General features: G+C 42.0%; 1 protein-coding gene across 7 annotated transcripts in view; it reads right to left on the bottom strand.

Annotated features, from left to right (window-relative positions):
- Window positions 1-15,744, bottom strand: part of Fars2 (phenylalanyl-tRNA synthetase 2, mitochondrial) — a 413,321-nt gene that overhangs the window by 118,053 nt on the left and 279,524 nt on the right. For all 7 annotated transcript variants that reach the window (XM_034510757.2, XM_034510759.2, XM_076939185.1 and 4 more), the window contains one exon: window positions 5,210-5,361. In XM_034510757.2, coding sequence (XP_034366648.1) covers window positions 5,210-5,361 — 152 coding nt within the window. The remainder of the gene's footprint in view (window positions 1-5,209; window positions 5,362-15,744) is intronic.

Genomic DNA, 15,744 nt, shown 5'->3' on the forward strand with positions numbered 1-15,744 from the left:
CTCATCCTAAACCATAAGCCCTGTAAATGAAGAGTATAAGACAGGAGTGAGCAATGAAGGGCCACCACAAAGCTTCTCATGAGCAGCCTGGACAGGAAGGGAGGCAGCACTTACAGATCAGTTAGAGAAAAACCTGTCCTATCAGCCCTTCTAGAGATTTTATGGGAGAGCAGTGAATATCAACTACACCAGAACTGGATTCCTGGCCTCATTGTGGCCATCTACAGACTGTAAAGGCCCAGAAGGCAGCCTGATCAAAGCACTTTGCCCCAAAGATGGTGGTAGTAAATGACACCAATTGAGCTAGTGGCTCCTTCCAGAAGCCACAAGTAATAATGAAGAAGACTGTACAGGAAGCGTCATGGGGTGTGTGTATGAAGTGGGAGATCTGAATGTAGGCTTGTTGAGATAAGGAAGAATGGGACAGAGTACCCAGATGTGGAGGGTCTCCGGCCTTCTGCCTTAGTTCCCAAGACCCTTGCAGTTATAATTCAAGTATATCCTTAGGTAAATCCCTTCTATCCCAAGAGAATAAAGTTGTCACACTGGAGAAGTACTTCTCTCCCAGTGAAGACCACTTTAGGAGCCTGTGAAAATGGCAGTGATTGGGTATACCCTCTGTGACAATGTAGTGAGAGATGACAGGTTACAAAGGGACACATAATGTTTAAAAAAATGTAGTAGATATATAGAAGTATAGTATATAAAGTATACAAAGAAATATAATAGTAGATATAGGACATGATTTATCCCTGTAGCATTACAACTCTAACAAGGTTACAAAGACCCCATAATGATCATATGAATAATGGCAGTCCTGCATCCCAGAGAGACTTGTATCTACAAGCAGAACTGGTGTGGGGACATCACTGTATCTTGTGTCTCAAGCCAGCCCTGGATATCTGCATTTTTTCACTATTATGCACTTCTTAAGACTCAACTCAAATACAAAAAACCCCACAACATTTCAGTTCTCTAAAAAAAACATCTGTCTTAAGCTCAACCCAAACCATCGTATCTGAGGGGCATTTTATTTTATAATTTATCTCTATGTTTCACAGTAACCTGCTGCTCACTCCAAATGCAGTGTGAGCTTGGAGACATGCGGTGGTTTCTGAGCATCTCTTTACTCTGTCTCATGCCCCAGGCTAGAAAGATTCTGAACAACTGTGTCACATACGAAAATAAACTTGGCACTATAATTCTTAAAGTTGTATGAACTTGGAGACTAAAGATGTCTGGTGTCTCCTAAGGGAGCTGAAGGCACATACACGATGACTTACAGTTTGCCTTCATTAAATAGGACAGACCTAGCCAGCAATAATCCAGAGTCCCGGACAGCAACCCTGGGAAGCGGCCACAGTGGCACTGACTGTCGGTTAAACTTTTGGACTACAGAGTCCCTTTAGGACATTTAGTGGCCCATAGAGGGAATCACAGTGACCTTCTGAAAGAAGGTTCTGAATGACCAGCAAGAACCAAATGCCATTTTTTCCCTAAGCCATGCATCCATCTTCCTGCAGGGGCACAGACTGTTATCTATAATTAAGACAAAGTTCCTCCATTTGTTGAACATTATGAAATTAGCCCCATATTCAGTAGATTATGCTTCCCTCAGACATCCTGAGATGTGCAAACACAATATCCAATTTGTTCAACAACTTGTTTATTTCAGAGAAAATCTGCTGATCCCATGGTGGTGTGTGTCACAGTGGTGGGTATCAGGCAGAGACAGAGTCCGGGCCCCTTTGTAGTAGCTTCACTTAGGTCTGCAGAGAATGCTCACAGGGTGGTGGACACTGGTAAGTATGAGTCCCGGCAGCCATTCACTCTACACCCAGCCGGGGGTGGGGGAGCATCTTCTGATGGAGCAGAAGGTACAGGAAGCTCAGGAAGGCTGGCCTCTCAGGCCAGGACTGCAGACTCACTGTGGGGTCTTGAGTCAGCTGACTGTAGTCCACAGGCCAAATCTGACTCCCAGGGCAGCCTGAGCCACAGCCAGGCCTGTGCACATACTCTTTGTACAATAGGCTGCTTTTGCAGTGGCAGAGTCAGATAGTTTGGAGAGATAAGAAGGCATACAAAGTGGAAACTTTTAACAGTCTTGATCTGAACCGGAGAGACTATGATAACCTCTGTCCTCAAGACTGCTTGAGAATTACCCCAAGTGAACAGCACAGTTAGAAAACATCTTTCCTCTGACATGTTCCTCAGTGTTAAGGGCTAGGTTTATCTTTGGACATGAATGGCAAACACCTGATTTCAATAAGCTACTTCACTCTCACCTAAAATTCTAGGGCTGAGGTGACATATATCCCAGAGCCAGGGTTTTGGGCCTCGATGGTGCTACTTTCCTGACAGCTTCACACCTTGGTACAAAAAAGCTGCTAGAGCACCAGCCATTGCATCTCAGCCAGGCATCTTATGCAAAATTAGGAGGCAAGTAGCACATATAGGCTCCAAACGTGGAGATCAAGGAGAAAGCAAATAGGACGCAGTAAAGAGACACATGTAACTGCTTACCTCAAAAGTCCCCAACACAACAGCTTTGCTTTTACTCCAGGGCTAAAGTTTATAGTCTATAGTGCAAAGAAAGCCTCAGCAAATGTGTGCTCTGGGATAAACAAGAGCATATCTGTTTTGAGCAAGTGTAGATTTAGGGTGGGAGGCAGGAATGGAAGATGAAACTGGACCTAGCAATAATACATCTGTAATCCTCACCACTCAGGAGGCCAAGAAGGGAAAAAACTAAGTTCAAGTTTGACGGGGATTGAATGAATTCATGGCTAGTCTGGGCAACTTAGTGAGATCTCATCTAACATAAAAAGCAAAAATATGTGTAAAAACATAAATCAGTGGTAGAGTAGCAAGCACAAGGCCTAGGTTCACTCTCCAGTCCTGTGAAAAGAGTTGGTTCTTAGAAGTTGAGAAAAAGAAAGTCTTGCTGGTATAAAAACAAGTTACTGTGAAGGAGAACCTGAGCATCCCCGTAGGCCAACTCCCAGCCTCACCTGCCAAGCTAGGAAACCCAAGGCATTCAATGTGAGTGACACAAAGGCACCCATGCCTCCACCACACACACATCAACCAGGACAGAGTGAAGCATTCTGCAGGGACCTGATAAAACCAAGTGAAGCAATCCTCTATGAAGGAAGATGATAAAACAGAAATAGGAAGGAGATGGTGGGATTGGAGGAGCAGGATGTGAACCCTCAGAACATCACAGAGGAGAACGCAGTAACGCAAGATTAGCATGGATGTGCAGACAAGGAGAGGAGACAGAAAAGATAACAGCCAGGGTCAGACACGATCACAGCAAGGAAGCCAGCAGGTGAAGTGAAAATAGAGATTTAGAAGATGAGAAATCCAGTAGGAGCAGAGTCAAATAAAGTTTAAGTTCTCAGAACAAACTTGTAAAGACATAATTTAAGAAAACTTCCCTAAACCAAAAGCAGAGTCAAATCTCATTTCTGAGAGGTCACACATCAGGAAGAGCAGGCTGATCCTGATCCAGCTTTAGAAAGCAAAAATTCCTTTAGGACAAAACACAAAAATGTCAAGTGGCCTTAGATTTCTTTATACTAAGTTAAATTCTCAAGAAAGGAAAGGGCAGGTTAAGGATGTGATGTCTGACCCAAGGAGCACCCATTCAGGTATAAACAGACTGCCAGTCTGAAAACCACAGGGTCATGAGATACTGTTTCCTCAAGTCCTTGAGCAAATCTGCCCTTGACAGTGAACTTCAGGATATCTAAATAACAGGGAAAATGTGCCAAGAGCTGGAAGTGAGTGACAAATGCCATCACAGGGAAAGGAAGAGTTAAAAAAACAAAGCAGAGGGACAATGTTCAGCAGGGCAGAGTGTGGAAGTGCAAGGCAGCAAAGAGGGTGTGATCCCAATGTCAAGACCTGGACAGAAATAGGAGGGCTGCTAGACCAGATCAGGACCATCCGGCCTCTGTCAGCTGGGAGTCCAGCAGGATCTTCAGAGACGGATGAGTCAGGAAGGTAACCATCACCTCTCCTGCTCAAGCACCCCTGGGAGCATCAAATCACAGCTAAGGTAAAATGCAAGTCTCAGGCTTTGCACCTTGTGGCCCTGCTAATCCTGTGGATACAATTCTACCCAAGAGATACCCTTTTCATCTGCTTCCCTTAGAGCCTCTAGTCATATGTCTTTGCTGCCTTCAGCATCTTGCACGTGTCACTGTTCCACCAACAGAGGATTCTATTTCATTTTTATGTTGTTGTATGTAGGTTTTTCTTTTGATCTTTTGAGGCAGGGTCTCACTAAGGCCCTGGCTGGCCTTGAACTCAAGGTAATTCTCTTCCCTCAGTTTCCCAAGTGCTGATTACAGACATGAGCTTTCGAGTCTGCTTCCTGGAATGTTCCTTTCCCATCCCTAGACTGCTCAGCGTACCTTTTCAGAGTATTTTCTATGGTGTGAGAGCCTGAGCCTGAGACCTCACACATGCTAGGCAGATCACTGAGTTATATCCTCAGTCCTTTATTTATTTTTTACAGTTAGTTCTGGATCTTATTAAGTTCCTAGTCTGTCCTGAATTTACAGCTCAACCTGACTGTGAAAACTTGAAGTCCTCCCGCCCCAGAGTCTGGAGCAGCAGAATTACAGCAGGTACCACTAGACCCTTGCCTAATGTACCATCATGTTTATCTCCTCACCATCAATATCTTCCAGAGCTGACCCACTCCCCAGCTGGTGTCAGCTCCTTGATTGATAGATAACATATTTTCCCTCATTAGACTGCAAGTGTGTGCAATTATTTATTCAATATATGCCCCTCCCACAAGACTGCAAACTCCAAGAAACACTGTTTGGAACACAGTAAGTATGAAGGCCTACAGTGGATCTTGTGTGGAATGTGCACTGAGGTACGCTGAGTTCACTTGGAAGCCTTTCTCCCCATCTCATCAGTTCTGGAGTGCATCTAGAAACTACTTCTGAAACCAAGGGACTTTCAAACTTTCTGCTTCATATACCTTCTTTACCAAGGGAGGAAAGGAGAATTCATTTTAGGAGATCATTTGAGAGGACTGATGAGAGTTTTCATAACCCTCCCCCAGTACAGAGTCAGAAGACATTGTGTCTTGGTGTGTGGGGTTTCAGCAAAACTCTGTTGTAAGTCTCCAAGTTGAATCTGTCACACAGAGAAGGTAAGGGATAAAATCGGAAAGTTTCTCACTTACTTTGGATGTTCAAACTTGTCTATAAGATCAACCTTTTCCACCAGGTCTCCTCCGACTGTTCGGACAATGTCATAGAAATCATTCTCCGTGTAGTTCTCCGAGGGCAGCCAGAATGAAATGTCATTGAACACAGCGGGGTACTTGCTAAGAGGCTGACAAAATGGGAGAAGAAGAGACATGCACTTGTTAGTTGCTGAGAATACATTTTTCATGGAAGGTTTCAGCTGGGCAATTAGGAAAATACTTGTAAAACATGATTTTAGTTTTGAATATCCAGAAACAAATGAATTTAAAAAATAACCCAATGTTCAAAATTAGCAAATTCTAGTTTGAATGCTTCAGATTCTTATCACATTCATGTATAACACTATCATATATTTACTTTGTCACTGATGGTCAATTTACTAAAAACCAATTTGAATATATTATGTTTCAGCTTTTTTTATTTGAATACCCCAGGAAAAAAATTTCAAACCTAATTAACACAGGACTCATTAACTTTTTGTGGTACTTTCAGGAAGTCATCGTAATAGAGAAATAAGTAAGAACTTGTCAAAACTGAGATTTCAATTAGTAAAGCCATTCTTTGTTATAATTTCTAATTATTAATACCAGGGACTGGGCTGATAAGCCATCATTTAAAGATTATTTTTTAATTATGCTTTAAAGAAGTGATAAACACAAATGTGTCATTTCCCCCATTTTATTCCACTTATTCTTGGTTTAATAACTCAGTTGTTCATCATTATATTAAGTATTTAAAATTAGCTGTGTATGTTTCAGAGATGCTACATTTTTATTCATGTCTGTCTGTATGTATATCATAATTACATATAGAGACACATACATATAGACTTTATAAGTAATGCCACAATGAGAAATGCTGCAACATGTAACTGGAAAATCCTACAGGAATATCTCATAAATCTGTGTACTTTTGAGATGGGCAGATGTATAAACTGACTTATGCTAAATCTGGTATTACTATAAGCCCTTTGGTGAATCATTGATTAGAAGAAATATAAAATTTTTAAATGGCGCACTCTCTAAAGAACTAAAGACTCATACATAAGTGAATATTGAACTTGAAATATCAATAAGTTGTCAAACAAATGAGTCAGTTTAGAACACACATTTCAAACTGTCACAAAGCTGCAGTGTGGCTGCTCTCTGCAGAACTGCCTGGACTCTGAGAGGCATCCTGTGCTTTCTCTCCCTAAAGGGAAGTCAGGATGCTGTAGTCACAACCCAGGGATGATGAGAGCAGTTGGCACTTCTGTGGTTATGCATGAGGTTTTCCCTTTTTCCTGTACTCCCTTTTTTCTCAAGAAGCATTGGAATTTAGGGAGATTAGAGACAGAGACTATGGTTTCAGTCTCAATGGGTACCTGAGGTACCATATTTTAAGTTCTGATAGGCAAGGTCACAGAGAAATGGGGGAAGGTACCCCAACAGAGAGCATCTGTGCTAGCATAGCAGCCTGTGGACAAGCCAATATAGGGACATGGTCAGGCAAAACGCCTCCTGGCAAAATATTTAAAATATATAGAGTGTAGTAAGTATAGCTTAAAACCCCATGCGTTTAAAAGTAACAATCTACACAATGAATTGCATTATAATCTATTTTGAAGCTAAGAAACATAAGCAGTCTAAAGTACTACTTTAAATGAAGTATGAAGATGGGTGCTGTCAACTTGACAGAATTGAAAATCACCTATGAGAATGGCCTCTGGGCATCTGTGGAAATGTACCTGTACCTTCTTCACTTTGTTAAGCAGGAAGACCTGCTAATGTGGGCAGGACTATTCCCATTCCCTGGGCTTTGATCCAGGGCTGCACATGGAGAATGTGAGCTGTGCAAATTGTGGATCTGATGTGAGCAGCTACTTGAAGCTCCCTCCGCCTTGACTCCCCTTCATGATGGGCTGTGTCTTTGAAATGGGAGCTCAAATAATGTTTTCACCTTACTCTGTTTGTCAGGGTATTTTATCACAGCAACAGCAAAGGGGATGAAGACAGGGAACAGTTACTTTACTAACTAGTAGGTATCAATGGGACACCTAGTGATTTTCAGTAGGAATTCAACTTATACTTTAAATAATGACATGAGCCATGATTCCCAAGATGTGGTCCTCCAAATGCTTAACAACCAAAATACCATGGTGGGGGTGGCGAACAGCTCAATAGCTCAGTAATAGAATACATGTCTAGTAAAAATCCGCCCTAGCATTGGCCTTTAGTTAAAAAAAAAATCACTGGTGGAAGTTCCTAGACTTGAGTTATAAAAGTTAACCTAAAAGCTAATGTCTAAAAGCTTATGCCAATTTGCCTGGTTCTCCACATTTGGAACTGTAACAATACATTAAAAACCTGGATTGAACAGATAATGTCTACTCATGATAGGAAAGCCATAGCAGCAACTATGGATCAAATGAAGTTATTTTTCAAATCTTGCAGCAGGTTAGACTGAGCGTTCATGGTATGGTTCTATCATGTGTCTAGGGTAAAGGAACTACTCTCTGTATTTCATGAGACAGAGAAGGAGGCAAGCTCAGCCCATTCTATGAGACTTGAAGACAAGCTCAGACAAGCCCTGCACACATTTGAAGAAAGCTGTCCATCAGTTTATGTTGCAGCCTACATGAAGAAACATCCTCACATTAGTACAGTTAACATGTATGTTAATATAAAGGTTTGAGATGGCCAAGAAGGGATTATTCTAAAATAAAAGGAGTGATTTCAAGCCAAAATAATTAACATGCAAAGAAAAACAACCCATGATTATTTCATAAGGAGGAAGTATTTGATAAATTCATTATTAATTCATTATAAATGAAAAAAAATCTTAGCAAATTAGAACCAGAAGGCAACTTCCTTAATCAAAGTAGATATCTTAAAAACCAGCAGCAGTCATCAGATTTAATCATATAATTTTAGGAGCATCACCAAAGTCAAGTTTCAGAACAAGTGGGCTACTATTACCACTGTCCTGGCACATAGCAGATCACGGCAAAGCAGTAAAGAATTAAAATGAGACTGGGAAAATGCTCAGTGGTTAAAGCATTTGAGGACCTGAGTTTGGATCCTAAGGTCACATAGAAACAGTGGTTGGGTGTGCTAGCCCATAATCTAGCTACCCTCAGAAGGTGGAGCCAGAGGTCAGAACAGGCTGCCTAGTAAGACTAACTATACTGGAGAGCTCCAGATTTTATTTAGATGCCTGGACTCAGTAAGATAGAGGAGTGATGAAGAGTGATTCCAGACATCAACCCCAGGCCTCTACATGCAAAACCATTCACACACACACACACACACACACACACACGCACACACACACACACACACACACACACACACACACACGTACACACATGTGAAAATGAAATTAAAGAGTATTAAAAGAAGACTAATTAAAAGCTGTGAATAGAATTTCAAGAGGCCAAACTTTGTGAGCTAGAGTTGGTCTTTCACAGTTACTTAGAAACTCACACACTTAAACATTCATGACACACACTTGTTTACCTTTGTATGAAGGCTGCTTCTTCCAATGGGCTTGAAACAAAATCCTTGTTTTATTAGACAGGGTTCATCCTAGAGAACTCTACACTTTCAAACATCACCCTTTAGAACATCTCTCTCTAAATGTCCTTTTAGATATACTGAAGGGCTTAATATGGTATTTTCATTGTTGAGTTTGAAATATTTATGTTACTGTGTTTACTTTCCTCTATGGCAATTACTGATGCTTAGCGCATCTGAGAACGCAGTTCATCCATGTCTGATGCAGGGCAGGAAGATCATCCAGTCACCTGCTTCCATGGCCCCAGACTCACCCTAGGTTTCCTGACTGCCGAGTGTACTGTTTGAGTTCATGTCTCACTGTTTCCTCTAAGCTACCATGCTTTGCTCATCCACGAAGCCTAGCACCCTCTGAAAATACCTGGTGAACTCGAGTTGAATTCATTGTGCCATAGGGTGCATGCCTATGTTCCAAATTTGCCAGTGCAGCTCTTGAAGGAGATGTTCTCTGGGCTACATGACCTTCGCTCCTAATGAGGATGCAAAGCATCAGAAAATGTTTTTTTGTTTTTAATAACTTCTGCCCCAAGTCCAATAACCTTATCCCATTGCTTCTCTTATCATTTATGAGTGCAGTCCCCAGACCAGGGGGAATAAGGAGTTTAGTTTCCAGATACCATGTATTAAATTGGACAGAAATGAGAATGATGGAAGGTTTTTTTAAAACCTCGATTAGTCAGTCAGCCCCGCCCCCCGAGTTTCATCTGTAGTTAGGTGACCAGAAGCTTGAGAATCTTCTACTTGTTTCTCAGCCTTGAGTACAGGAATGGAGCAAGCCTGGCTTGAATTCTCTTATCTTCTTGGTTCACTGGTTTCCATCTGTTCTATCTGAAGGATTAATTCCTATGTTTGGAGGCTTTCTTGCCCTTAAATAAGAACATGTCTCTTTAAATACATCTTTAGATATACTGAAAATATTGTCTTTTCATTGTTGAACATGAAATATTTATATTTTATGTCACTATTTTATATTACTCAGCAATAAATTCTTTTAGTTTTCAAATACATTCATTTAAATATCTGTATCTTTTATAAAATATATTTATATAAATATAGATATATTTCTGAACTGGGAATAAAAATCCTGCTATCATGAAACTATACCTCTAGCTTTAAGAATAACTCTTGCTATTTTCAAATTTAATTGCATAGACATTGAAAAATAGATAATTATTTATGGTTTTGTTGAAACTTGCTCTATAACACAAAACATGGTCAAGTCTGCACATGTTTTTAGTGTTGTTGGAGACTGGACCTGCTTCACTCTGGCACAAAGATTTACATACACACACACACACACACACACACACACACACACACAGCTCCCTCTCTTATTGCACCCTACAAATCTACATATCTTTCATTTTATGTGCTGGATTTTTTTCTTGACCTATCAGTTTTGTTGTTTTGTGGGGGGTGGGGGGGAAGGGAAGGGAGCATTTGGCATCTGTTTTCACATTATAGTTCATTATCAAAGGAAGTCAGGACAGAAACTCATACAGGGAGCAGAAGCTCTAGAGGGGAGCTATTTACAGACTTGCTCATCATGGCTTGATCAGCCTGCTTTCTTAATAGAACCCAGAACCACAGCCCAGGGACAGCATCATACACAGTGGGCTGGACCCTCTCCAATAAAACACTAATTAAGAAAATGCCCTACAGACCTGCCTATAACTTGATAGTTTTTTTGAAACTAATTTTTTATTGGATATTTTATTTACATTTCAGATGTGGTCCCCTTTCCCCATCCCCCCCCAAACACCCATCCCTTCCCCCTTCCTCCTATTTCTATAAGGATGTGCCCCCACCCACCCATTCCCACCTCCCTGCCCTCAAATTCCCCCACACTGGGTTACCAGTCTTTACGGGACCAAGGACCTCCTCTTCCACCTATGCCCCACAAGGCCATCCTCCCCTACATATACAGCTGGAGCCATGGGTTCCTCCCTATGTGCTCCCAAGCTGGTGGTTTAGACCCTGAGAGCTCTGGTTGGTATTTTTTCTCTCCCCATGGGGCCATAAACCTCTTTAGCTCCTTCAGTCTTCTCTCTAACTCCTCCATTGGAAACCCCATGATCAGTTCAATGGTTAGCTGTGAGCATCCACCTCTGTATATGTCAGGCTCTGGCAGACCTCTAAGGAGACAGCTATATCAGTCTCCTGTCAGCATGCATTTCTTGGCATCCATATCAGTGTCTGTCTTTGGTGACTGCACATGGGATAGATACCCAGGTGGAGCAGCCTCTGGATGGCACCTCCTTCAGTTTCTGTCCCACACTTTGCCTCTGTATTTGCTCCCATGAGTATTTTGTTACCCCTTCTAAGAAGGACCAAAGCACCCACACTTTAGTCTTCCTTCTTCATGAGCTTCATGTGGCCTGTGAGTAGTATCTTGGGTATTTCGAGCTTTTGGTCTAATATCCACTTATCAGTGAGTGCATACCATGTGTGTTCTTTTGTGATTGGGTTACCTCCAAATCAAAATAACCCTGAGATTCCACCTCACACCAGTCAGAATGGCTAAGATCAAAAACTCAGGTGACAGCAGATGCTGGCAAGGATGTGGAGAAAGAGGAACACTCCTCCATTGTTGGTGGAATTGCAAGCTGATACAACCACTCTGGAAATCAGTCTGGCGGTTTCTCAGAAAATTGGACACAGCATTACCTGAGGATCCAGCTACACCACTCCAGAATATGCTCCAACATATAACAAGGACATATGCTCCACTATGTTCATAGCAGCCTTATTTATAATAGGCAGAAGCTGGGAAGAACCCAGATATCCTTCAACAAAGGAATGGATACAGAAAATGTGGTACATTTACACAGTGGAGTACTACTCAGCTATTAAAAACAATGAATTAATGAAATTCTTAGGCAAATGAATGCAACTACAAAATATCGACCTATCAGTTTCTAAGAACAGATATTAAAATTACCCAATACTGTCACTTCATGGTAATTCTATCAGCTTCACATCAGTTTTGAATCTGTGCTGTTAGGTACAGAATAGTTTATTATATCTTCAGTAGCTGAAGAGCTTGCTGCTCTTTCGGAATCTCTGAGCTTGTTTCTGAGCACTAGCATTGAGCAGTTCACAGTTACCCACAACTCCAGCTCCAGGGATCTAACGCCCTCTTCTGGCCTCCACAGGCACCTGCACTATGTGTACATAGTCACACAGAGACATGTGCACATGAATAATGAAAAATAAAAGTACTTAAAATCGAGTGAAATGACTTGTTTTGTGTGTGTTTCTTAAAAAGATAAAACTCAAGACAGCTGTCATAAAGAACAGCAAGAGTTGGAAACGGCTTATTGAAGGAAATGAAGATTTTTGTCTTATTTAAGAACTGAGTAGAGACACTAAATAATTATACTTTAACTTACTTTAAATATATAAGACATTTTATGAACTCATTAAGAATTTCATACATGCGTACAATGTATTTGACAATGTTCATCTTCTATTCCTCTCATATCTACCCTTCCTCCTCTCCTTTGTGGCTCCTCCCCCAAGTTTGTACTGCCTATTTACTCAAAGGTGTAGGACTATGGACCACAGTGTGGCCAACCTACCACTTAAGAGCCGAAGCTCTTAAAGAAAACTGACTATCCTTCCCCTAGATGCCATCAAACCATACACACCATCTCAATTAGGGGTTGGACTTATGAACTCCTCTACCCCCATGGCAAAACACTGGCTGGGTTGGCCTTGTACAGACAGCAGCCATTGCGAGCACATGAGTACAGCAAGCCTGTTCAGAAGACATTTTCACTGCTGTCTTCCCCAACCTCTGGCTCTAACAATTCTGTCCCCTCTTCCAACAAGCTTCCTGAGCTTGGGGGCAAGGGCTCTGATGCAGGTGTCTTGTTTATGGCTGAGCATTTCACAGACCTCTCTGCTCTTTGACTACTTGTGAGTTTTTGTTTTAACCACCATTCATTGAACAAAGAAATGTTCGATGAGGTCTGAGTCACAGTCATCTACATGTGGGCAGCCAGATATGATTGCACAAACCATGTCCATTTAGAGAACTGTTTATGTTAGCCGAAATACATTTCACAGCTTCTTCTGTCCCAAGTGAAAAACTATTAGAATAATTTTTAAATTGATCATCCCAGAAGAAGGCAGATGAGGAGAAAACATGTAAAGTCCTACATTGATCACAATCTTGTTCTAGAGTATCTTCAGAGGAAGAAAGGAGCAGAGGCAGAACAGTCTGTGTGTACTGTACCGATGTCTGTGTGTGTGTGTGTGTGTGTGTGTGTGTGTGTGTGTGTGTGTGTGTGTGCGCGCGTGTGCGCGCGCGCGCTGGAGTCACACCTATGGCCTCATGCATAGCAGACAAATTAGGCAAGGCCTCTGCCACTGAGCTACATGACAGCTTGTATAGTTCAAGGACATGGAAGGCACTTGTAGTTGCTACTGGCGTGAGATGGGGTAAGAACAAATTTGTTACCTCAGCAGAATGATAAAGACAATGTTTACCTCAGGAACCAAGGGGAAGCTTCTTAACAATCCACCATTTCAATAACTGAGAAGAAAACAACTGAAATATAGAAAGGTCTCTAACTGTAAGGGTTTTCAGAACCCCTCCCTGTGGTGCACCTCTCCCCTCTCTAATGGAATCAGGAACGGGAGAACCAATACGAAGGGGAACTCATGCTGCCTCTGTGCTAGAGTTAGCCCAGGCCTCTGCCTCTGACAAAGCCATCTCTTGGCATTTTGTTCATACCATGAAGTTAACCTACAAGCAGAGTAAAGTCTTCCACCTTTCTAGGTATTAACTTCCTTCTTACTAGTCTTAGGTTTCCTTTCTGTGACAAAACAGCTCAAATGATAGAAAAGGAGAAATGGCTTGTTTTGGCTCATAGACTCAGAGGCTTTACTACATGGCTTCCTGACCCACTGTCTTTGGGCCTGTGTAAGTCAGGCTGACATTATGGCAGAAGAAAGTAGAGAAGAAAGCTGCTCACCTCATGGCAACCATCGAACAATGAGAGAAACAGGAAAGGCTGGAGTTCCAACATCTTTCTCAAAGATACTTTACAATGACCTAACTTCCTCCCTCCTAAATACTATGTCCCAGTAGTACCACAGGCTGGGGGTCACATCAGTGACACTTGGCCTTTGGACTGTTACCATATAGCACCTGGGTTTCTCTTTTGCTCTGTTTGACAAATATCTTTGAATAGGATTTTTTCCCCCAATAAAAGTCTGTGGCAGGCAAATTGTCTCAGCATTTTCACATCTAAAGCCCCCTGCACTTAAATAATTTGGCAGTGCACAAACTGTGGGCTGTGGTTGTTTCGCCTCAGCACTTTGAAAGTATTTCCTGGTACCTATTAGTAATGATGACAAGTCTGCTGTCAGTTAGTGCTATTCCTTCACAGGTAATGTGTCTCTCCTTCCTGACAGTTTGGAAGGCTGCGTCTTTATCCCTAAGGCTCTGCAGTCTGACTCTGATGAGGTTGAGTATGCATTTATCTTTATTTATTCTGCTCCGTTTGCAGAGTGTGCTCTCAACCAGAGAGCCTGGGTCTTGTTCTAATTCTGAAAGATTCCAGCCACTGCTGCTCAGTCATTCTTTCCACTGTTTTCTGGAACAGCATCAGGACTGTCTGTGGCCACTCCTGAGTCTGTCTTCTACTTCTGTTAAGTGACCTTCTGAGGTTTTTAATCCGTGTCTGCATTGCAGGTGACTTTTTCAATAGCTTATCTACTTCTCCCTTATCTGAGACTCATAGCCCCTGCTTTTTGCCTCTGTGCTTCAATGAATCTATGGCTTGTTTCTGAGATTCCAACTTCTTCTTCTCACCACTATTCATACTTCATGTCTATGGTGCTACCCCCCTATTAACAACTTCCAGATGGTTTACTTGTTTTACAGTTACTTTTCCTCCATCATTCCTTCTTTTGAGGATATGAGGCATTTGTTTTAAATATTACTTTTGACTTGACCGCAATTAAAACCTGACTGTTCATTTACAAGGCTGACAGGCTGATGTAGGTCATCCATAGAAGTGTGTGACGTGTGGGCACACTCTTCCTGGCTGAGAGACTGCTCTGAATGTTCTGTCACTCTTCCTAGCCTAGAGTCCTGTGGTTCCTTCACTTACAACTCCAGGATTTAAGTTGAGGTGGCCATGGTGATCTGGGTCTCTGCCCAGTGGGCCCTGCTGATGAAGCTATGCCCACTCACATCATCCCTGATAAAGCAACAGTGAATCAAGACTCCACATAAGCTAGAGGCCACAGCTGACAGTACTTCTGGGCTTCCCTCCCATTCAAGCAGAGTACAGACTCTGGAGTAGCAGGCCACATTCAGTTTTTCCAGTCCTGGTGCAGCTTTAGGGCTCTGGAGCACACAGCATTTTCAGATTCATGCTCTCTGCTTTGTGTTTGAGTTTCTCTCTTGCCCATAACAATATGTGGGTTTTAAAGTGGGGCAGTGTGACAATGACTTCTCTTTTTGGATTTAAATCAGTTCTGTGTTTTTGGAGCAGGCTAAGAAGTATAGCCTATGAAGCAGCATCAACTGGACCATTCCTTCATGTGACAGCCCTCTCTATTGAGTAAGAGGGCACAGGGCTCTGAAAATGTGAGATTTAAGTCATACTTCCTTTAAGAACTTATTTTCACAAATGTAGACATTTATAAAACACTTCTAAGATTGACAAACTCAGTGATTTTGACAGCTTGGAATATGAACTAAATCTATGTGTGTGCTGGTTGGTTTGTCAACTTGACATGAACCTAGATTTACGTGAGAGCAGGGAATCTGTTTTGGGAAAATGTCTCATAAGATTGGCCAGTAGGTAAGGCTATGGGGGCAATGTCTCAAGCACTGCTCAATGTGGGAGGGCCCAGCCCACTAAGCAAGCAAACCAGTACATGGCTCTTTCATAGCTTCTGCTTCAGCTCCTGCTCTGCATGCGTTCCTGACCTGA

This window comes from Arvicanthis niloticus, chromosome 8 (genome assembly GCF_011762505.2).
Source record: "Arvicanthis niloticus isolate mArvNil1 chromosome 8, mArvNil1.pat.X, whole genome shotgun sequence".
NCBI classification, from domain to species: domain Eukaryota; kingdom Metazoa; phylum Chordata; class Mammalia; order Rodentia; family Muridae; genus Arvicanthis; species Arvicanthis niloticus.